The sequence below is a fragment of the Equus quagga genome, chromosome 9 (genome assembly GCF_021613505.1).
Source record: "Equus quagga isolate Etosha38 chromosome 9, UCLA_HA_Equagga_1.0, whole genome shotgun sequence".
Taxonomy (NCBI): Eukaryota; Metazoa; Chordata; class Mammalia; order Perissodactyla; family Equidae; genus Equus; species Equus quagga.
The window spans coordinates 18,230,917-18,255,912 of record NC_060275.1 but is presented as its reverse complement, the minus strand read 5'-3'; the positions used below and the strand labels follow the sequence as shown (position 1 = coordinate 18,255,912).

The 24,996-nt window shown below is 42.5% G+C and overlaps 1 protein-coding gene and 1 non-coding gene across 4 annotated transcripts in view; one reads left to right on the top strand and one right to left on the bottom strand.

The window, feature by feature from the left end:
* Positions 1–2,374: 2,374 nt before the first annotated feature.
* On the bottom strand, positions 2,375–2,476 carry LOC124245221 (U6 spliceosomal RNA). The gene has a single exon (XR_006890225.1). It is a non-coding gene; the product is annotated as a U6 spliceosomal RNA (small nuclear RNA).
* Positions 2,477–7,936: 5,460 nt separating this feature from the next.
* The window catches only part of MALT1 (MALT1 paracaspase), a 61,423-nt gene continuing 44,363 nt past the window's right edge, over positions 7,937–24,996 (top strand). For 2 of the 3 annotated variants that reach the window (XM_046671685.1, XM_046671686.1), the window contains exons 1-2: positions 7,937–8,386; positions 17,193–17,359. In XM_046671685.1, coding sequence (XP_046527641.1) covers positions 8,112–8,386; positions 17,193–17,359 — 442 coding nt within the window. In that variant the 5' untranslated portion in view covers positions 7,937–8,111. The remainder of the gene's footprint in view (positions 8,387–17,192; positions 17,360–24,996) is intronic. The other variant, XM_046671684.1, reaches the window with a different exon arrangement.

The window sequence follows — 24,996 nt, the reverse complement described above, 5'->3', positions numbered from 1 at the left end:
CACCATTATTACCCAGGAAATAATCATGCCTTCATTGGTCAAATCCCTGTACCTCTCTGAAACCACCATTCCTAATCCTAGAAAGTTATTTCTCTTTGCTCCTGGTCCATCTCTAGGTCTTCGATAAAAGCCTCTGGAGAACTACCGAATGACATACACCAAAAATGCAGAAATCCTAAGGTTCAAAACCTTGCTTTTTCACTTTTTCATGTTTGTACAATTTGTCTTCTCAACAAGATCATAGGCTCCTAGAAAATATGGTTCTATTTTACATTTTGTGTCCCTTGTCAGCTGTCTGAAGAGTTAGCCGGGATCTGGAATCCCAACTCTCCTTGCCAATGTCTGCTTGGCTCCTAAGGGATGTATAGATGGATGGCAGAGACATTGCAGGCAGATGTACTCTCTTTACCACGGGGTTAGTCATCAGCCAAAATCCTTATGGTGGATTCTGCCTTCATGAGATGGCATAGACTAACGGGGAACCACTACTTTACCTCAAGGCCTAGAGCAGAGCTGGCCTCATCTGCTCTCTCATACTTCCTGTCGTCTAGGTACTGCCCTGATCACACAGTGTCTTTCAGCTGCATATCTAAATGCCCACATCACCCCTGGTCTAATTGCCTTGGTTCCAAGGACCTAGGGTTAGAGCAGGGTATTCCGAAATAAGACAGCAGGATGCAACAAGACCTAATAAGCAGAATGAGCCAGGATTTATACAGAACAACAGAAATACAAATACCAAGGATAAAAGATTGGCTGAAGTCAGTCAGGATCAATCTGGGGATGGTGTATGACCACCATCTCCATGATCCTTTAAAGGTAAACTGGCCAATTTTTCATGCATCAGCTCTACAGTCCCTTGACTGGGATACTCTTAACAGCCCTGCCTCTTTGGAACCCTGCTTGACCAGGGCAGCTCTGAGCCCCTCCAGGGGAGGCAGAGGAATTCAAATGGAGATTGAGGCTAGGGTGGGAGCAATGCTCATATTAGAAGGTGCTAGGAGCTGGGTGCCTAGAAGAAGAATAAAGAGCCTTTCTCCCTTATGAGTAAGCTTTACAGATCAATCTTCACCTCTTTCTCCTGGGCCCTCTACTGGTCTTCTTTGCTTCTCCCATTTTTAACATTCTGACTCAAAGAGAAAGAATCAAGTGGCCTTAGAGAATTTGGCACTTTGATTCTCATCAGAAGTCCCTCCTGCACTATGCTCTTGATTCCATCATTGACACACAGAAATACTCGTTCTCCAAAGGTAGAATGAAAGGCAGAGATCATGGGCTCTCCCTAGAGCAAGTGTTCTCACCTTGGTTTACCCATTAGAATCAGATGGGGAACTGAGAAAAAAATCTCAGTCACCAGGCAGCATCTCCAAGCCAATTAAATAAGAATCTTGGGTGTGAGACCCAGACATCAGTGTAATTTAAAACTCCCTAAATGATTCTAATGTACAGTCAAGGCTGACCACAGAGCCCTTGGAGACTAAGCATCTCTTCTTAAGCCCGGCTGTACATTAGAATCACTGGAGGGACTTGAAAAGCTACTGTTGCCTGGGACCCACCCCAGATCAATTAAATTCAGAGTCTCTGGGGATTGCAGCCCAGGTTATCAGTATGTTTTTAAGCTTCCTGGGGGTGATCCTTTTTGTATGTGGTAAACTATATGTAATGTAAAATTTACCATTTTAACCACTTTTAAGTGTACAATTCAGTGGCATTAAGTACATTCACAATGTTCTCCAACCACTGCCACTACACGTTTCCAGAACTTTTTCATCATCCCAAACAGAAACTGCCTCCGTTAAACAACAACTCCCCATTCTCCTCTCCCTCCAGGCCCTAGTAACTTCTATTCTACTTTTTGTATGTAGAATGAATTTGTGTCTTTTAGGTACCTCATATAAGTGGCATCAAACAGTATTTATCCTTTTGTGAATGGTTCATTTCACTTAGCATAATGCTTTCTAGGTTCATCCATGTTGTAGCATGTGTGAGAACTTCCTTTTGAAGGGTGAAGAATATTCCATTGTATGTATATAGCATATTTGGTTTACCCACTCATCGGATGATGGACATTTGGGCTGCTTTCACCCTTTGGGCATTGTGAATAATGCTGCTGTGAACATTGGTGTACAAGGATCTGTTTGAGTCCCTGCTTTCAATTTTTTGGGGTATGCAAAAATCCCAGAAGTGGGATTGCTAGATCATATGGTAATTCTATGTTTAACTTTTTGTTCCAGTTTCACTGAGATATAATTGACGTACAGCACTGTATAAGTTTAGAGAGTACAGCATAATGACTTGACTTACATATATTTTGAAATGATTATCACAGTAAGTTTAGTTAATATCCATCATTTCATATAGATACCAAACAAAAAAAAATACAGAACGCTTCATGAATTTGCATATCATCCTTGTGCAGGGGCCATGCTAATCTTCTCCGTATGTTCGAATTTTAGTATATGTGTTACCAAAGCATATTTAACTTTTTTGTGCGTTTGAGGAAGACTGGCCCTGACCTAACATCTGCTGCCAATCCTCCCTTTTTGGTTTGAGGAAGACTGTCCCTGACCTAACATCCATGCCAGCCTTCCTCTATTTTGTATGTGGGATGCCTCCACAGCACGGCTTGATGAGCAGTGCATAGGTCTGTGCCCAGGATCTGAAAAGGTGAACCCTGGGCCACCAAAGTGGAGCACACAAACTTAACCAGTATGTCACTGTCACCAGGCCAGCCCCTGCATGTTTAACTTTATGGTGAGCCTGCCATATAGCCTCATAGGAGTCTTACGTGCAGTCAAAGATGAGGGACACTACTGTGGCCAGCATCCCTCTTACATTAATAGAGTACTGATTGGTAGTTGGTAAACATTATTGAATGACTTTCTTCATAAATTGCACTGAAGCCCAATGCTGTCGTTATTGCCACAAAGTCAAAAGACTATTGGGTGGATTAATATAGTTAGTACCCTTTTGAAAAAGCCAACAAAGAGTCTCACGGCCATGAGAAATATCACCTCAACTGCAGTTCCTACCTTCAGGTGAAATGTGTCCCCAGTGATTTGTTAGTATTGATCTTTCAAGTATCAGAGTTTCTGAATGATTTGCTTTGTAGATAACAAGTTAGACCTGATTTAAGACTTTTCCTATCATAATGCCATATCTATCATGACACCTACTATTATTCCTATCATAATGCTAGTGCTCAGATATGTTTTCTTGAACAGGAAGGAAAGCTGACGATCTCTGTGTGAGGGTCTTGCGCATAAGAGTGCCTTCCATCTCAGAAAGCATTGCTAAACTCTCCACTGACAGCCTCATGGGAGTTCCCTTGCATGCAAGGAATTTTTTTCCTCTTGCTCCTCCACACGGTACTTTCTCCTCAGTATGTTCACACTTCCTTCTTGCTGCCAAGAGAGTACTCACCACTCCGTTTCCTTGCCTCAAGCAGAGATTGGATTTAGTCAACCTTGTGCTCGAAGCACTGTAAGGAAAACCTGACAAAGACTGAATTGTGGGTCTCTGACTCCTCATCTCTCTGGGTTATCTATGCCTTTCGTTGTCTTTGGGCTGTTTTGCTACTCTGAGAGGTAGAAGTTGTAGAAAATTGATAGTAAGACAAATAATTCTTAATTATAAATAAATAAATTCTGTCAGGTGGAGGTTCAATCTGTTTTCCTCCTCCACTATGGGAGAAGCCAGTTTTGCGTCTGTTATGCTAATTCAATTCAGCATCTTGCTAGGTTTACATATTTATCTCATCTTTGGATTCTCCTTTGAAGTGGTTGCAACACCTTTCCAGTTCCCTTGTTCACTAATGTATTAAATAAAATCTTTGACACATGTTCATCATCCATTCATTGAAAGTCATGATTTTAACTTTCTTAAAAAAACTATACCATTCAAAATTCTGAACACCGACAACACCAAATGCTAGCAAGGTTGTGGAGCAACAGGAATTCTCATCCATTGCTGGTAGGAATGCAAAAGGGTACAGCCACTTTGGGAGACAGTTTGGTAGTTTCTTACAAAATTAAACATAGTCCTATCATATGATCCAGCAATTACGCTTCTTGGTATCTACCCAAAAGAGTTGAAAACTGATGTTCATGCAAAAATCTGCACAGAGATGTTTATAGCAGCTTTATTCATAATTGCCAACACCTGGAAGCAACCAAGTCCAAGTGGGTGAATGGAAAAATAAACTGTGGTACATCCAGACAATGGAATATTACTCAGCGCTAAAAACAAATGAGCTATCAAGCCATGAAAAGACATGGAGGAAACTTAAATGCATATTATGAAGTGAAAGAAGCCAATCTGAAAAGCCTACATACCTTATGATTCCAACTGTATGACATTCTAGAAAAGGCAAAACTAGGGAGACAGTAAAAAGACCAGTGGTTGCAAAGGGTTGGGAGAGATAGGGGATGAACAGGCAAAACACAGAGGACTTTTAGGGCAGTGAAAATACTCCATATGAGACTATAATAGAGGATACATGTCATTACACATTTGTCTAAACCCATAGAATGTTCAACACCACAAGTGAACCCTAACGTAAAGTATGGATTTGGGGGGATTATGATGTGTCAATGTGGGTTCATCAGTTGTAACAAATGTACCACTCTGGTGGGGGATGTGGATAATGGGAGAGGTTGTGCATGTGTGGGAGCAGAGGGTACATGGGAAATCTCTGTGCCTTTACTTCACTTTTGCTGTGAACCTAAAACTGCTCTAAAAAAATAAAAACAATCCTTTACCAGTATTTGGAAGAGAGTCTGGCAAAAGGTAGGCATCCAATAAATATTTGTTAACAAATGAATGAATGAATGAGTGAATTCAGACAAGTAAATGTAGTCTTTGCCATGGATGATTCGTCATGACGGAAAGGTGTGGAATATGAGTGCAACACTTAGCTACTATTTCAAAGTTGAAATCAAAATGGGAAAAGTCCCCTAATCTTTTGGGAGATGGCAGCAAGAAGGGCCTGCAAGGGATGTGGAGAGCATTGTGAAAGAGGGTGGACTGAGTGGCCTCAACACAGAGGCTGAGTCAGAGGTCATGAAGGGTGCTGGGCACAGACTAAGGGTGAGAGACAAGGAATGCCATGTAAGTCACAAGACTACTGTTTCATTTCCCTCTGTTGTAGACAGATCCCAGGACCTGCAAGTTTTCTCCTGTACTGGGCCTTTGAAAACCTGTCTAGATATGAAATAATATGTTGTTCTGGCATTTTTAGCTAGAGTACCATCTATAGCCAAATTGTCTAAAGGAAAAAACCTATGAGTCAGTTTCCAGATTTGTGAGTGTTCTGAAGATTACATCAATGAATTTCCATAGAATAAAACCACACACTTCCTGCAGATTGTCTGGATTCACAAAGATTTGTGTCACTCTCAACTAATGAGGAAGAACTCCCAAGTATGTTAGCTATAGACATGCGTGAACTTTTAAGGGGCATTTAAAAGCCAGATCTCCACTCTATTTTTCTCCTCCTTTACATAAATATAACGGTTGATATAGAAAAGGAAGCTGGATTATGGTTCATTATGTTGTTCCCAAAATTAACATTGCAATTTTCAGAGTACTATCTGCTGCATCTTCTTCTCCCAGACACTTTATATATGCACATATATCATCTCTCATTTAATTCTCACAAGTATTTGAAGCACGTACTATTATCTTCCACTTTTTTTTTTTTTTGAGGAAGATTAGCCCTGAGCTAACATCTGCTGCCAATCCTCCTCTTTTTGCTGAGGAAGACTGGCCCTGAGCTAACATCCGTGCCCATCTTCCTCTACTTAATATGTGGGACACCTACCACAGCATGGCTTGCCAAGCGGTGCCATGTCTGCACCCTGGAACCGAACCGGCAAACCCTGGGCCATCAAAGCGGAACATGAGCATTTAACCGCTGCGCCACCGGGCCAGCCCCTATCTTCCACTTTTTACAGATGTGGAAATTGAAGCTGAGAGGTGAAGTGACTTGCCTTAGGTCATACCACTAACAAGTGGCAGCATCAAGATTCAAATTCAGGGCTAACTCTAAAGGTCACATTCTTTCTATACCATTATGCCCAGAGAACCGCAGGAGTGAAATTATGTAATAAAAATATTAACATTTTATTGAGAGTAGGAAAAGTCCAGTCATAAAATGTAATGTCAGTCCAAGGTAGAGGTTGGAGACTGGTGGATGGGGTGACTGCATAGGTTATAAAACTGCGAGGCGGCAAACAGGGCCAGGACTAGAGAGAAATGAGGGAGGCACCCGCCTAGGGGTAGGAGGAGAAGCAGAGGAGAGGAGAGGAGGGGTGAACACAGTGCCCAGCTGAGCTGGACTGGATAAAACAGCACCTAATCAAATTGGGAAGGATACTCACAGGGTACAACACAGGCACCTGTTTTAACCCTTATGCACATCTGAGAATCGGCATAAGCAACACGTTGCACATGGTAGATTTAGAAAAAAGACATCTGTTGAATCTCAATTTTAAAAGACTAGAAGACAAGACAGATCCAGATTAGACCAATAAAGGCTAGAAGACTTGATTTCCATAATTGGCACCTGCAGGGACTAGACTCATAAAATATTTGTTCCATGATTTAGGACAAAACAGGAAAACATCAGAAGTGATTGGGAAAGGCTTAACAAGTCAGACTGAATATGAACAAGTTTTTGCATTTGTACGGGTAATAGATACTATGTGTCAAGCAGAGTTAAGTGCTTTACATGCATCAACTCCTTTAATTCTGGTAACAACTCTATATAGTATATTTTCAGTCCCATTTTAACAGATGAGGCAGAGAAATTAAGTAACTTATTCAAGATCATAAAACTAGAATCCAGCAGATCTTTCTGGACCCAAAGGTCATGCTCTTAGCCGTTATACTGCATTCTGAACTCTGAACTTACACTGAATGAAAAAGCATAGCGGCTGCTTGTGCTAGAACGCGGCGGCTTGTGCTAGAGACTGTATGGAGCGACTACCTCGCCAACAGGTAGTTGGAATTTGGGTGTCCAAATTATTGCTACAGAAAATAGCACATAGCATCACACATAGTCCTGTGTGATGAAAGAAGTAACGGCAACAGAAATTCGGCCAGGAGGCCTGGGTCTGGGCGCTTCCTGGCTGGTCACCTTTCATAAGCTGCTTACTTGCTTTTGTCCCTACAGCTTTCAATGCGACAATGGCCTTCGATATTGCTAACATTGGGAGAGAGAGCTCAAGCGCAGTCTGCATTTATTATTTCATCTATTCTGGACCCTTCCAGGGGTGGGCATCCTCTATTAGGCTGCCTGCTTTGATTTATGAAGATTGTGGGTGGCAGTCCGACTCGGAGGAAACCAGACGATTCCTGCGAAGAACAATCATTTCCAAGATCTGATTAGGTTTAAATACACCACAGCCCAGTCAAAAAAAAAAAAAAAAGTCTAGGCACAGATTTCGGGAAAGTTCCATTAGGTATCTGGATCTCTAGGACCACTTCCCCTAGCAATGCCATAGACATCTAACCCTAAAGAGGAAGCCTCCGCTGAGGTTGCCCACGGCGGGTGCTCCTCGCGTCGCCCGGCACACGCAAGTCACTGAGTCAGCCGAACGCGCCCCTGGAGTAGCAGGCCGGGGGCCGGCAGTGGAGAGCCGCGTGCGCCTCTCTTTTGGCGTGAGGCAATCCTCCTCTCGCAGTCTTGGGAAGCCCCGACGCCGCAGGCTTCCTCGCCGGAGTGGAGCCGCCCGGGCGTAGTTCCTCCGCCGCTTCCTCCTCCAGCTGCAACCACCCGACCCTTCCTGCTCGGCCAGGACTCCACCTCCCCGGGTTTGAAGCGCGCGCCTCTGCGAGCCCGGCGGCAGCGGGGAGGACGAGGGAGACACGCGGCCGCGCGCACGCGCGCAGGGAGGCCCCGCCCCCGCCCGAGGCCCCGCCCCCTCGGCGCGGCTGGCGCGGCCGGCCGGCCCGGCTTCCCCTGGCAAACCTGTCTCGGCGGGGCGGGGAGCGGAGCTTCCTCCTGGCCGTGCGGTGCAGCGCCGCCCGATTTGTCCTTCCGCCGCTGCCGCCGCGGCGCCGGGCCGAGCGAGGGGGCGAGCGGAAGGGGCGCGGAGCCGAGGCCCGTGATGCGGCCGGCGGTAGCGGCGGCCGTCGCGGGGTCGCCGGCGCGGGACACGTCGCTGTGCGGGGAGCTGCTGCAGGCCCCGCCGCCCCCGGCCTCGCAGCCGCCTCCGGCCGCGCCCTCGGGGCCGCCGCTCTCCGCCCCCGCCGGCGCGACCCTCAACCGCCTTCCGGAGCCGCTGCTGCGGAGGCTCAGCGGGAGCTTGGACCGAGCGCCCGAGGGCCGCGGCTGGAGGAGGCTGGCCGAGGTGGCCGCGAGTCGGGGGCGCCTCCGGCTCAGGTGAGGCGCCGGGGGCGCGGGGGCGGGGCGGGGTCACGTGGGGCGGACCTGGCGGGGGGCGCGCGGGTGGGACGGTGGACACTGTTGTGGGAGGGACTGGCGAGCGTTGGGGGCAAGCGGGATGGTGCAGGGGCCGCTGGTGTGGCGGGAGCGCAGAGGGAAGGACGCGAATAATCTAGAGAAGAGCCTGAACCCAGGAAGGTCCTGGGAAGGCGTGAGGCTCGGGAGTGGACCCCAGGCGTTCACACCCCTTCCCTACCCGCCTCCCGATGAGCTGAGAGAGAGAAGTCCAGGTTGACCAAGGAGAATATGGAGAGAAGGAAAGCCATCTGGAGACCGTTATGATAGGGCAGTAATTCCAAAGCACTTAATACTAAAATACAGAAGAACAGGATGTGGGCACAGACCTGGAAGCCTTAGGAAGGTTAGGAAAGAGAAGTGCAGGTAAAGAGAGAATGGAAGCGAAGGCTTTGGGGTGCAGGAATTCGTGAAGGTTTTTATGCAGCGAGAGAAGGATGGTGGGAAAGACAAACTTAACTCACCATCTTCCTCGGTCGAAACAGCTTACCAAGTTCTCTTCTTGACTTCACCGTGAACGTTAAACTATAAGTAAAACTGTTTTCCTGTTACCGTGCTTGGAACCGCTGTACTAGCGCTGCTTGAACTTTTGGTCTCAGGTTCCTTTACACTCTTAAGAATTATTGAGGACCCCAGAGAGTTTTTAATGTGGCTTTAAATGTATTACATACATATAATATATACTGGTATTTACCACGTGAGAAATTAAAACTGAGAAATTCTTAAAATATTACCTGAAAAGAATAACTCATTATATGTTAACAGAAATTACGTGTTTTCTGGAAAAACAAATATTTCCAAAACAAAAAAAAAAAAAGAAAAGTGGCACTGTTTGACATTTTGAAAATCTCTTTAACGTCTTGGCTTAGTTGCAGAGAGCTGGCTGCTTCTGTGTGCTTCTACATTCAGTCTCTCTTGCACTGTCACAGGTTGTACAACACTGGGTGCTCCCACATACACTCCCGAGAGAGCGAATGAAATAAATAAATAACGTCTCTGACTTGTAGATCGAGTGACAGGATCTCAGGAACTGCACTCGTGCTTCCTAGACCACACTTACACCCGCCATTCTATACCATTGTTATGATTCAGTCTGTTTTGAACCCCTTAGCGGTTTTTTTAGCTTCTCCTATGACTTTGTCTTATACTATAATTATTTGTACACATCTTTATGAACTCCTTGAGAACAGGAACCATCACTTAAGGTTTTGTATGTTATGCATAGAACCTATCTTAGAGTTCTGTAAATACTTTGAATTGACAGGGGACTCATTCATTCACAACTTGAGTGCCTGTTATTTGCTAAAAGTTCCAGAAGGTAAAAAGATGACACATTTTTAACTCCTATTCATAACGGCTCATCTAGTAATGGACTGTTATTGTGGGACATTCACAAACAACGTGTTGACTGCCATGTTGGGTGTAAATAATAATAATAATGGGTTTTAATCCTTTACTAAGCACTTAGTGTATACCAGTGTACTAAGTGTTTACATGCATTATCCGCTTTATCTACCTCACAACAACCTTGTGTTTCAGAGAATTGGGATTATTTGGCCATACAGAGGAATAATGATGTGAGGATGGAATCAGGAATTGGTAAACTTGCAAAGTTGAGCAGACAAATGGCATACTTTCTTTCTGTTCTAGGAAAACACATTGTGCTTTTGGCTGTGTAAAGAAAATCCAAAATACTGTTATTTTAGGCCCATAGATTTCTGAATTTCTAGACTTATGATAATATAAAAAGTTGTCTTTTTGGAGGCAGGGGCTCAGATTACCAGATCTGTGATTGGTTAATTTGTGATATTAACTGAGTTTTATTATTAACTGAGTTAGTACTCTAGTTAGGGAAGGGTCTAGGCTTTCCTGAAGAGGCCCTGGGAGCAAAGACTCCTATTTGGTGATCAAGGAGAGAGAAAAAAGTCAGTAAGGCCCTGCCACTGAAGAAGCGAGGCTGCTGGAATCTAGAAGTAGTGGATACCTGACATCAGGTGTTCAGTTTTCCTCCCCAAGCCTTCAGTCACGTTTTGTTAAAGACTACAGAATGGTGTTTGCTTTGTTTGCGAAACTAACGGAAAGGTTTGAGTCCACATTTCTGGTGAAGGCGGGATAGAGAGAAGGGAAGTTGCCTAGCCTGAGGTGACAGACAACAAGGGGCATGGGGTGGTGGAATCTGGGAATTTCGGGGTGGGAAGTCTGATAAGACACAGAGGGAGTTTCACCAGTCTCCTCAGATGGTGAAGGTTAGTTCAGAGTAGGTTAGTTAAGGAGTGTGTGAGGGCAACCCAGAAGGTTGGAGAATTGGGGACTGTTAAGCTCATATACCTTTTGAAATCAGAAGTAAACTGATATAATAGAGGTTAGCACTGAGAACTTAGAGACTCAAGAGTGACAACAGAAGGGGCAAGGTAAGCTGGTCATGCTTACTCTACTTAAGACAAAGAAAGTTATTCTAAAACTATTCAATACTGATGACAGAAGAGCATCTATGATGGTAGAAGGTCCTAAGGGAGGCTTTCTCTAGTATCAGACCTGGGAGTTGCGGTGTGAGAGTCCAAGTGGATAACACTTCCCGTGAAGGTATGAAGTGCTTTCCTCAGAGTTGCTGGATTCACCACCCTGAAATCTCAAAAAGTTGCCTATTCTGTTTCTCTTCACTTTTTTTCTGACTCTATACATTTTCTGCAAACTAGATGAGAATTTAATAAATACACCACAAACATCGATTCTGAACTGTCTATCAGGGATTAAGAATAATTTGTTTCCAGATGGTTATTGATGACTCAGAATAAATCCTTGCATATAGTTTAGTTTCCCACAACCATGGACATATGGGAATGCCCTAAATACAAACTCAGCCCTAATTCCATTCCACACTGACCTAATATTGAACACCCTTTGCTGTCATTGTAGATAGCCACAGTTCTGAGAGTCTTACCCAAGCTATGTAAATTCTCTGGTGGCATAGAACATCAGAGCCCCAAAAATGACAGAGCTTTCAAGGGGCTCTAATACTGTCTAACTTCCATGAAGGAGAGAACTTAGAAATAGGCTGTGGAACGTGGACCAAGGAAAACAGTCAGTCATTGCCTACCTACTATATTGAAGGTGTCCTTTGAGCTGCAGAAATCCTGCCCTCAAGCACTTTGTGATAGGAATGAGAACGAGTGTGAAAAGTTGCAACAAAAGGCTTCCTCCTGTCTCTAGGTCTTCTGTCTCCCTATCTCTTAGGTCTCTGAGTTTTGGAGTGCCCTAGGGCCCAGGCTTTGTGTCTCTTTATCTACACTTCTTCACCTAATCTCCTTCTTGGTGTTATCTTTTAGTCTCATAACTTGACATATATTTAGATTGATCACTCTCAGCTCATATCTTCAGCCCATATCTTTGCTTTGAACTCCCTGGATTCTTATGAGTAGATGCCTGTTTGCCATCTCCTTTTGAATGAAACGGAACATGTCCAAAATTTAGCTTCTTCCTCCATGAACCTCTTTTTCTTGCTGTTTTCTGCGTCTCAGTGAGTGGCAACTGCATCCATCCAGTTGCTAAGCCAAAAACTTGAGAGGCATTCCTAAGTCCACTTTTATACACCACACGCGTTTTATCAGCAGATCCTGTGTGCTGTGCCTTCAGTGTAGATCTAGAAGCCAGCCTCCGCTGCTACAACACTGGGGCAAACCACCACTGTCTCTAACCTGGACTGTTCCAATAGCTGCCTGACTTCTCTTCCACCTGCTTTGCCCTCACCTCCAGTCTCTTCTCCAGATAGCAGTAAGAATGATTCTTTTAGAACATTAGGTCAGGTCTTGTCCTTCCTCTGCTCAAAACCCTCCAACTACTTTGCCGTCTTGCCATGAAAACACCATTTAGCTACCAGTGATATGCTATTATTATCTCCCTCCCTCTCTCTACTCTGGTCACACTTGCTTTCTGGTTTTTCCTTGAACACAGTAGGGTGTTTGTACCTGCTGTTTACTCAGCCTGAAATGGTCTCCACAGATGACCACATGACTTCCTCCTTCACCTCTTTGAGTGTTTGCTTAAAAGTCACCTTCTCACTGAGGTCTTCTCTGATCACATTATTCACAGTTACCCCTGCATCTGCTCCACGCTACCTGTACCGCTGCTTTGCTTTGTTTTTCTCCAAAGCACTCATGACCATTGGATGGATGGATACACACATACCACCTACAGAGAGAAATCTCCCTCTCTCTGTCTCTGTGTATCTATCTGTCTGTCTATATCAGTATATATATATCCGTCCCTCTCCTCTAGAAAAATCCAGGAGGATAGGAAATTTTATTTTGTTGGCTGCTGTATCCTCAATACCTAAGAAAAATGGTTGGCCTATTTTAGGTGATTAGTAAGTAGCTGTTGAATTAATGAGTAAAGATTCCAAAGAGTAAATGTACCAAGAAGAAAAGCAGAGAACCCTGAAAGCATGCCATGGTTTGTACCCTAAAGGGTGTATCGTGTTCTATTTGATTATATATTCTTAAAAGTAAAGATAAATATAGATGTATTTTTTTAAAAGTAAAGTCTTTTTGTTTCAGTAAGTCTTTTAAATTAGATCAGAAATTCTAAATTAGGGCTGGTAGAAACCACTTCAAAGCATAATCTTACAGGAATGTAACTAAAAAAGGAAAGAAATAAAAGTTGGGTATGTATAAGCACCATCTTGGCTGAAAGCCAGCGCCCATGCGGAAAATCAGTGAAAGGAAAGGAGAAGGGGAGTCTTGTTTTTCTTCTCTGCCTCTTTTATTGGAAGAGAAATCATGTCTGCTTCAATTTGATCTTTCTTCATTTGGGGGGAAAAGTTCAACTCCTTTTTCATTTTCTCTATGTCAATGTAAACTTTAATTAAAGCATGACTTGGTTGCATTTGATAAGATGGCTTTTTAAAGATTTTATTTTTTTCCTTTTTCTCCCCAAAGCCCCCCAGTACATAGTTGTATTTTCTTCGTTGTGGGTCCTTCTAGTTGTGGCATGTGGGACGCTGCCTCAGCGTGGTTTGATGAGCAGTGCCATGTCCGCGCCCAGGATTCAAACCAACGAAACACTGGGCCACCTGCAGCAGAGCGCGCAAACTTAACCCCTTGGCCATGGGGACAGCCCCAAGATGGCTTTTTAATTTCATGTATCAGATCCTGGTAAAAACTATATTTAGCATACAGCATCCTTGTCTTTATAGATCTCATATTCTAATTATTTGAAAAGTTGGTACTCCTTATACTATCTGTAATACTGGTTCCTTGACCTGGGCATTACAGGGACTAGTGCAAGAAAATTTTACAAAACAGGACCAACAGGCATCTTCAGTTTTTGTTTTAGCTACCATCATAGTCACCGTTATTTCATAAAAGAAAGGACAGATTAACACTAAAAAAAAATAGGAAAGAGGGGCCAGCCCCATGGCTGAGTGGTTAAGTTCACGCACTCTGCTTCAGTGGCCTGGGATTCGTTGGTTTGGATCTTGGGCACAGACCTACACACTGCTCATCAAGCCATGCTGTGGCAGCATCCCACATAGAAAAACTCTAATGACCTACAACTTGGGTATACAACTATGTAGTGGGGCTTTGGAGAGGGGGGAAAAAAAGAGGAAAATTGACAACAGATGTTCGCTCAGGGCCAATCTTCCTCACCAAAAAAAAAAAAGAAGAAGAAGAAGAAGAAGGAAAGACGATCTTAGAGTAAAAGACAGTCTTATTGTCCTTATTTTGATCATTTTACCATGGACTTCAGATTGTGCTGCCACTGGTCTACAGTGCAGAATTGGGAATGGTTCCTCTGTATTATGATGATTCACGTTTAACAAGAATAAAGTATTGAATATACAAGGTTAATTAGGATACTTAGAAAAGAATTCCTAGTTAATATAGTGACTGGGGGACCTTGGAGGACATTATCAGCTTACCAAAATAGTAGCTACTCAAAAACTTTTTCAAGGAAAAGCTAAAACAGTTTCAGAAATAAGCATAATTAAGAAATGAACCTTTGGGGCGGGCCCCATGGCCAAGTGGTTAAGTTCCCGCTCTCTGCTTTGGCAGCCCAAGGTTTCACCAGTTCGAATCCTGGGCATGGACATGGCACTGCTCATCAGGCCACGCTGAGGCGGTGTCCCACATGCCACAACTAGGAGGACCCACAACTAAAAAAAAAAATACACAACTATGTACCGGGGGGCTTTGGGAGACAGAGGAAAAAAGTAAAATCTTTAAAAAATAAAAAATAAATTAACCTTAATATTCTTTTAATATCTCCTCATTTTGTTGCATAATGAGAGCTAACTTTTGTTGAGTACTTATTATTTGCTGAGCACTGTGGTAAGTACTTTTCACTTGCATTATCTAATTTAATTCTAACCATCCTATGAGATAGATGATATTACTAGTGACATCGTTTTGGTTGGATACAGTTTTTTCTTTATGAGATAACCAACTTTATCGGAGAAGTGTGAATCTTGGGTGACCATTATCTAAGTGCTATGGCAGCCTTTTAATAAAACTGATCAAAATGAATGTGGATTAAGAGTATTTCAAGTCAAAGGAAAGCTTGTTGACCTTGACTCTGCCATGGCTGTGGTACTTTGTGTTTGTCCCCTTCCACCTACCCAGGCTTTCAGGCTCTTCAGTTTTGATTGGAATTCAGGTATGAGTAATTAATATGGGCAAGACAGATTTTTAGGCGTTGAGGGATTAAGAAATAGATATATATTTCTCATAAGTAAGCATGAAAGAAGAATATATATAAGAAATATATATATATGATGGGGTTTCTGTTTTCAAGGAGTACTGTAATCTAGTTGGGTAGAGAAGACATGCTTATGAAAGAAAAGCTCACAGTTTTAGGGCAAAATTGTGTCAAACAAAACATACAACAGGGGTCTGCAAACAATGGCCCATGGGCCAAGTTTGGGCCACTGCCTGTTTTTATACAGCTTATGAGCTAAGAATGGTGTTTATATTTTAAAAATTATAAAACAACAAAAAAACCAAGAAAGAAGAATATCTGACAGAGACTGGCCCATAAAGCCTAAAATATTTCCTCTCTGGCACTTTACAGGAGCAGTTTGCCAACCTCTGGTCTGTGAGATGAGCACCATTGGATTTTGTTTGGTCTTGGTTGTTTATTAGGTCTCATTGGGAAGGTTTTTATTGTTTTGGTTGCTTGATTTTACTGTATTTTTTTTTCTTCTTTTGAATATTTTTTACTTATACTTTCTCTTCCTCTGAAACAGTTGAAGTCCATACTCCTTCCTTGTCCCATTGTTTATGGCCTTCTACAGTCTGATCTTAACCTGTCTTTCTAACTTTGTACATCACTACTGAGCACAGTCACACTGAAAAGGAAATTGCAATGTATGTTAAATATTGATAAATACTGTTAAACTGATACAAAAGGGGCCAGCCCCATGGCCAAGTGGTTAAGTTCGCGTGCTTGGCTCCAGTGGCCCAGGGTTTCACGGGTTTGGATCCTGGGCCGGACATGGCACCGCTCATCAGGCCACGCTGAGGCGGTGTCCCACATAGCACAACCAGAGGCACTCACAACTAGAATATACAACTATGTACGGGGGCGGGGGCGGGGGCGCAGAAGAAGAAGGAAAAAAAGAAAAAAAGAAGATTGGCAACAGATGTTAGCTCAGGTGCCAATCTTTAAAAAAAAGAAAATGCTAATACAAAAAGGAGAATAGTTTTAGCAAAAGGAGAATGAGACAGAATGTAAAGATTCTTTAGAGCAGGAGTCAGCAAACTTTTTCTGTAAGGAGCCATATAGTAAATGTTTTCAGCTTTGCAGGGCAACTACTCAACTCTGCTGTCGTAACAGGAAAGCAGCCATATACGTGTGTAAATGTGCAAATGAATGAGCATAGCTGTGTTCCAACAAAACTATTTGCAAAATCAGGCGACTGGACACGTTTGGCCCACAGACCGTAGTCTGCCTGCCCACCCATTAGGGTGTTTCTAGGTGCTTAGAAGTACTTTGAATGTCAACAGCACTAAGTGTCTTTTTAGAAAAATTGTTGCAAAAATCAGTGCACATAGTAAAAAATTCAGTGATACGAAAGGATTTATAGTGAAAAATGAATCATCCAGGTGTGAGCTCTGCTCCCTTGGCTCCTCTCTCTAGTGCAACCACTGCTACCAACTTCTTGGCTGTCTCTTCAAAGTTACTCTGCCTATATAAGAACACGTATATATTCTTGTTAATAAAAATAGTATCATACAGAACATAAACTGTTCTGTATCTTAGTTTTTTCATGTGAATACACACGTAGACATTACTTTGTTAATACAAAATACTGTGTTAATTTTTTTCATTTTTCAGTATGTCTCAAAGATTGATGCCTCTTTTTTGAGTCATCTTATACTTTATGTAAGTACAAGAAAGAGTAATTTATCTGTTTTTCCTATTCCCTATTCTGAAATTAAAGGTGGAAATTTTTATCAATATCAAGGCCAAATTTTTCTCATATCCTGTTTCGAGATTTCCCTCATTGTCCTGATTTAGTAGTCATTCGGAGCTGAGTTGGAAAAGGGAATAAAGAGGAATCCCCTGTAGTGGCAGGAGGAAGAGGAAAGGACAGTAGCAGTCATAATGTAAACAGTTTTTCATCACTCAGCAACTCGTGGTTTATTCCCTACAACACCTATGATGGTGCCAAACATACAGCAGGCATATATTGAAGAAAATTGTTGACTTGGATTAAATCTGTTGTTTCCAGTGGCCTGGACTTGGAACAGTGTTCTCTTAAGGTCTTGGAGCCTGAAGGAAGCCCGAGCCTATGTTTACTGAAGCTAATGGGTGAAAAAGGTTGTACGGTCACGGACTTGAGTGACTTCCTGCAGGCTATGGACCACACTGAAGTTCTTCAGCTTCTCAGCCCCCCAGGTAGGTTTCTCTCTTGGGTATGTTCTCCAGGAGTTCATGGAGGCAAACTTAGAGGAAAATATCTCATTTGACCAGATCAATTGTGTTAAATGTTTTTAGAAAATGTCAATGTCTGGAATCTCATTTTTTTCCACAGCTTAAGGCTAAAGAACACATAAAAAGACAATAAAATGCATTGATTGGATTGTGGTTCAAAAAATCAGCTACAGAAGACATTTTGGGGACAAGTAGAACAATTCAGATATAACCTGCATGTTCGATATTAGAGAGTTATCGTGTGATAATGGTGTTGTAGTTCTACAGAAGAATGTCTTTATTACAGTTGCCAACATGATGATTTTGAAGTGTTGGTTGACTTAACCATATGATTTTTTCCTGAATATACCAATATGGGGTGAGGTTTCTCACTTCCAAGGTCAGATGTGAGGACTTGGAAACAGTCCCTCCTCCCCACAACTACAGATAGAGTTGGTCAACTAAAGTAGTATCAGGCAGGACAGACCATACCCTCTAAGTCACCTGATGACAGCAGCACTGCAGCCTTTTCTCAGGGGTCCACTTTGCCATTATAGGACCCAGTAGAAGCAAAGAAGCCAGTGAAGATCCGGAGGGCCGTAGACTAAGGACATGATGCTTTCATTTTACATGGTTGTGATGGATGCAGTTTTCATTACATAACAAATTGTTTGTGATATATTTTTAAGTTAACATGAGGAACCTAACATTATAATCCAGATCTTATTTTTAACTTTGTCAGTTCTGGGGTTGGGGAATTAGGGACACAGGGGAGTGGTGTACTATCAGTTACATGTACCAGAAACCCCACCTCACATTGCCGTAATAAAGGGAATATGTTGGCCGTCCTAATGGAAAAATCTTGAAACAGGTTGGGCTGCAAGAGAGGCAGGGGAAACCCTGTTCCCCAGGAGTTGGTTTTTTTCATTTTTGCTCTTCCTTTCCTGTCATTATCTTTCTTCCGAGATTGACTTTCTACATTGTCACAAGATATCTACTAGCTGTTCCTTGCATTCATCTTTGACCCAGCAAAAATCATAAGATTCACTCTAGTTAACTAATTTTGGCCACGTGCCTGTCCCTGCACCTGTCACTGTGGCCAGGGAGATGGAATGTGCTGATTCGCCTGGTTTAGAGCCGGGAGTGGAGTTGGGTTGAGTTAGCTTTCCAGAAACCTCCTGAAAATGCCTCCTTTGTGTCACATCCTGTGTTGGATGCTTGACCTAAGTTTCTCAGTGCCTCTTTGTACCAAGAGGTGTGGGGTAGGTATCATTAGCTGCTAATGAACATCCTTCTAACACTTCTATCACCAGCTGCTAATGAACATCCTGTCTAGAGAAAATTGTTGTCTGTCACCAATTAGTAAGCTACTTCTTCAGGTGACATTTATTAGTTTTTATATCCCCAGTGCCTTGAATAGTACTCAGAAGTTGTGATGACTGAAATCTGCCAGTCCGGGGCACTCAGTTAACTTCTCAGTTCTCAAACTTTATAGAATACCAGAGCCTCTAAAAACTTAAGAAACCTCCCTGGGAAATAAATAGAATGTTTATGTCTCGTTATCTTTGTCAATAATTACACGTAATACTCTGACCATCAGTTACCAAATCTATAAAATGAGCCTAAGTGTTCTCTACCTCGCAGAGTTGTAAGAATTATGTGGAATAATGCTGTGTGGAATTGAATTGCATCTGGACAAGAGCAGAGGCCTCACATCTCATGATCTGTGGTGCAATCACTGGCCTGAGATCTAGTTTCTGATTTGTCAAAGTTTCCCATATACGAAACTGGGCTTGACTGAAATGGAGTCACATATATATGTGTAACGATCTGCCTGAAATTTTAAACAGTATTTTACATTTTGATTTTTGACAATCCAGCAGTGAATACAGTGCCATCCTAATAAACGTCAGTAATCTTCTTTGGAAAAGTCCATTTCTGCTCTTTGTGTTTTTCTCCAAATAGTAGGATTAGCACTTTACTGTCAGTGTTCCCCTGTGCAGGTCATCGTGATATCTGGCCTACAGGCTTTTTCAAAGGTACCCGGGGACCTTTTCACATTTGAGGGGAGAATAGGAAAAGGAAAGCAGTTTCTACGTTACCACTTATGCACTGTTTCTGTGAAGTTTTATGTCATATTAGCCATATAGTATCCAGTAGGAATCACTTGTTTCTTGAATGTTAATTACTGATTTAAGAGGAAATATTTTGGGATCTAATAAAGCTCAGTAATTTCAGGAAGAAGTAATTACTGTTAGTTTTCTATCTGCATCTTATGTGGGTAATCTAAAACTTACTGTATTTACAGATATTAGAATAAGGAAATATAAGACTTATAGAGAATAATTTTAATATTTTAATAAGGATACTGAGAATAAAAACCATTGTAATTAAGAATGTAAGCTCTGATAGAATCAACTTAATTTGGGATTTTGCTCATTCATTCAATAAACATTTATTTTATTCCAGTACCTTTGCTGTTCAAGATGTTGTGCTTGGTACTGTGAATTCAAAGATGACTGAAACCATAGTTCCTGCCTGTTTAGAGTTCATAGTCTAGTAGAGGAGACAAACCTGTAAATGATCACATCCAATACAATCATAAAAACAAGTATATACAGAGTAAGTTTGATCTGATCTCTAGTTTTTCCTTTTTGGTGTATTCCAGAATCTTGGTGAAAATACAAAATAGAACTATTCTAATATTTCTTTCTGTTTGAGTAATGCAGTTTCATAGGAGGACATTAGGTTTTATTCCACAGAAAGTCCAATGACTTTTCTCCGAATTGTCTTTATGAAGCAGTCTGGTTTGGGTGAGTAAGATGAGTTCTGTCAAGGATGCTGAGAACCTCTGTACAGGTCTTTCAGACCTAAATGTAGAGAGAAGGGGAAACTGTAGACTTATTTTACCAGATTTCAGTTGTACGTGGGATCACAGCCAGAGATCGCCATAGGAGATGGCTGTAGAAGGGACTTCATCTGCTATTGAGAAACTGATGTATTTGTTTTCATAGCCCAGAAGTAGCTGGAGCAGCATCCCCCCATCTCTGACTGGAATGATTCCCTTGATTAGGAGCCAGCTTCAGTGGTCCCTCACCTAGCATGAGCTGTAAGCTGAGGGTAACTCACCCCCAAATTCTTGGTCTCCATGGGCCGTGACACCTAATGTATTTTCTTAAGGAGCCCCATGGGATTGAGGTTTACCTTCTGCTTTCTCTCTAACTGGGCTTTTCCACAGCACATGTGTTGGCCAGCTTGCCCCTCAGTCTGCTTTTGCCTGTGTTTTATGTTCGAGAAATTGCTTATAGTTTTTATGCATGGATGATGTGCATCCCCATTTCCAGCGCTGATTAATTGTTTCCCTGTTTTTATTCCTTTGGTCATCTCAGTGGGAATTGGCGGGGGTGGAGATGTTAAATGAATTTGCTGAAATTGTTTGAACCAGAAGTTCATAACAATTTTTTAGACCATTACTTTTTTATCAAAGGATCAAAAACCCTGATCCCTAAAGCAACTGATATTGGCATCTGTGTGCTTGGCAAATGTAGATAGACTGGGGGCGGCCCGGTGGCGCAGCAGTTAAGTGCGCACGTTCCGCCTCAGCGGCCTGGGGTTCACCAGTTCGGATCCCCGGTGCAGACATGGCATTGCTTGGCAAGCCATGCTGTGGTAGGCGTCCCACATATAAAGTAGAGGAAGATGGGCACGAATGTTAGCTCAAGGCCAGTCTTCCTCAGCAAAAAGAGGAGGATTGGCAGCAGTTAGTTCAGGGCTAATCTTCCTCAAAAAAAAAAAAGTGTAGATAGACTCAAATGTGCAGTTCAAGATGCTTTTGTTTCTTTTGTCTTAAGTGAAAACGTTTTGAGTGCAGATTTATAGGCTTTATCAATTAGAGTTATGTAGATCATGAAATGGTTGCCAAGGAAGTAATGCCCTGACCTGAAATTGGTTAAGCAGAAGCTAGACAGTGGGGGATATATAGAGATCATTAACATTTTTATGTGGTTTTCCTTAGGTGAATCCTAAGGTTCTTTCCAACTCCAGTTTTATGATGTTGCTGTTTTATTTCATTCTTCATGTAGGTGCTTTGCTCTCGGTTTGTCTCAGACAGCTACGGCAGAGTCATGTGAGATCCTCGGGGCATCTTTTCCATTCACCCCCCCCCCCCACCCCTTTTTTCTTTCAGATCACTTTACTTTTTTTCTTTAATCTTTTGTGGCACACTCATTATGTTTCTGATGTCAATTTTATTTTTTATTACTTTTATTATCTCTAAGACAAGAGCAAAGATCTTTGAATGTTATTTTTTAATTTAACCAAAATACCTTTACTTCACATTTTATCTTCACAATTCCGTGAAGGAAGAGAACAGTACTATTATGAACATTTAAATTTTAAATGTGAGCAAATATATATGTAGAAAAATGAGATTTCTGGAAGTTATCATTTGGCCAGAGTCACGGTTATTGACAAAGGTAGATTAGAACCCAAGTCTGCTGACTCTGACCTGAACTCAAGGTCATTTCCGTAATTCTAGGAAATTTCTGGGTTGTTTGAGGAACTTAAGTATAGATGATTACCTCTTCTGCCTGTTTAATGCATGGACTTCAGTTTTTTTCTTCTTGTCAAATTAAAAAGTACACAAATACTAGATCTTATTTATAAGGGACTTTTCTTGTTTCATGAGCAATAAAAATTCCCAAAAGGAAAATATCAAGAAATGAAGAGGCAAAGATGGTATGGCTAGGAATAAGGATGAGGAGGAAGTAGAGAGAGAGAAAGGCTGTGGTAAGTGAGGTGTGAAGGAATGTGTTTCTGCGCCTGGGTGTGCAGGGTCATTGGGCGAGGTAGAAGAATATGGGATGCTGAGGAGGCTAGGGTTAACCACAGTAGGTGCACATGTAAATTGACATGTAAGAAGAAACTGCATGGACGTACGTTGGTTGTAGAACGTTGTAAAAGGGACCATAACATGGACATACTTCGGTGTGTAATGGGAGATTGTTGGCGGAAGAGGAAGGTATTCTGGGACTCTATGGGCGCTTTTCAACAATGACTTAGAAAGTTTCAGAATAATGTTGAGGGAGAGTTTTAGATGGAAGCTGATGGAAAAAATTTTTTGGTTCGTGGTCTCTGAAGATAGCTGGACTGGAACGTATGGAATAAATCTCCTGGAAAAGCTGTTTGTGAATTGCATCAATATTTAAGTGCATTTCGAGAGAGAGTAACTTAAAGGGAGCCCATGATGAGTCCTTTTGTCAAGTCAGGAATCGTCCCTAATTTGTCTGTCTTGTAGTTCCAGCAGGGTTTTTGGTTTTATTGTTTAATGTCATGTATTTGTTGATCTGCATAGGTGTGTGTCGAAAGCGCAATCCTCAGGTTCCATCATACCTAGTCAGATTCTCCCCAGCTTACAGGAAATCAAGTAACCTCTTTGACTTCTTTGCAGATGTTATCTGAAAATAGGCTTGTTTGCCAGGAAGCTGTGCATTCACCCTTTAAAACAGAACTTTTATTTGTGTGCCTACGTGTGCCCTCCATAGCGCCATGCCAGGCTCTTTCCTTACCTTTGTCAGCACCTTCTCACTAGTGGGCTCTGCAGGAGGGTGGTTAAAGGATGACCATGGTTCCCTGTCACACAACGCTACGTGGGAGGAAGGAAATGAGTGTGGTTAAAACATGGGAGGTATTGTGACTTCTTTTCTTTACTACTCACCAAGAGTGGTTTCCAAATCACATTTTGCCTTTCAGTTCTCAGTCTTTGAAGCAATAAGTGATAAATATGTGTTATGTACTTGCTGGCTGAAGACTAGACTACTAGAGTTGTTGGTAGAGGATAGATGTATAAACTGAATTTGAATGTACATTAAAAATCCTTTAGTCCTGTGTCCCACACAAATGATGCCGTTTAGAACATCCTGGCCATATGGACCCTTTCCAGAAAGGTCGCTCATTCCTTTGTAAGACCCTCTAGGGAAGAAGCCTTTTACTTTCCATCACTCTGTCTCGTCTCTTTGTATAATAGCAGAGAACATTTGCCACAGTCACTTTATAAGCACTGTCATGGTGCAAGCCACTGCACTCTGCCCCATACACTCCCTCTAGTAAGAGAGGCTCACTGTGGCAGAAGATGGGATTAGCATTGGGAGACGCATTAAGAAGCACTGGAGGGGCTGGCCTTGTGGCTGAGTTGTTAAGTTCGCGCGCTCTGCTTCAGCGGCCCAGGGTTTCGCTGGTTCGAATTCTCGACGCGGACATGGCACTGCCCATCAAGCCATGCTGTCCCACGTGCCACAGCTGGAGGGAGCCACAACTAAAAATGCACAGCTATGTACCAGGGGGCTTTGGGGAGAAAAAGGAAAAAATAAAATCCTTAAAAAGAAAAAGAATCACTGGAAAATAACTATGTGAGGTGATGGATGTGTTGATTAACTTGATTGTGGTAATCATTTCACAACCTACATGTATATTAAATCATCATGCCGTACACCCTCAATATATACAGTTTTTATTTGTCAGTTATATCTTTTTTTTTTGAGGAATATTAGCCCTGAGCTAACATCTACTGCCAATCCTCCTCTTTTTGCTGAGGAAGACTGACCCTGAGCTAACATCCGAGCCCATCTTCCTCTACTTTATATTTGGGACGCCTACCACAGCATGGCTTGACAAGCCGTGCCATGTCCGCACCCGGGATCCAAACCAGTGAACCCTGGGCCGCCGAAGCGGAACGTGCGCACTTAACTGCTGTGCCACCAGGCCGGCCTCTGTCAGTTATATCTCAATAAAGGTGGAGGGGAAAAGAAAAAGAATCACTGGGCTAACAAGCATGAGGATTTTAAAGCCCAAGAAAACCTAGGTTTGCGCCCTAGTTCTGCCATTTTACAATGAAAACAAATTAGTCTCAGAGAGGTTAAACAGTTTACTCAAGGTAATTTTGGGTGACCACCTACAAATTACTTAATTTCATTTTCTTCATTGTAATATAGGTCTAATTAATATCTAACTCATATGGTTATTTTGAAGGTTAGAGATCCAAATTGCTAACACTTATAAAGCAGTCAGTAAATTGCTGCTAAAGTGACTTTTATTATTATTATATATATTCATTCAACAAATACGTGTTGAACACCCACTGTATCCTCACGTGCCAGGCACTATTGTAGGTTATAAACTGGTGACTGAGACAAACAAGGTGCTTGCTCTCACAGAGCCTCTGTTTTAGTGGGTGCGACAGACAATCAGAAACAGGAATTTCAGATGATTCGTACAGTGAAGACCACAAAGTGAGGGGAATGTAATAGAGACCCGGGGGTGGGGGAGTGGCTAATTTAGAGATGTTGCCCAGGGAAACTGGAGACCTAGATGATGAGAAAGAGTGAGCCAGCCATGAAACAGTGGGGGCTTGCGGGGAAAATCCAGCAGAGGACTAGTAAATGGAAAGGCAGAAAATAGCTTAGTTTCCCAGGAAAGGGGACCAATGTGGCTGGAGCATGGTGAGCAAGGAGAATGGTAGGGGCCGAGGTCAGGCAGGTCCGTTCAGGTAGGGCCTTGTAGGCCGTGTGAGGAGTTTGGGTTTTATTCTGAGTACAGTGGGAGGTCTGTAGAGGGTTTTTTGTTTT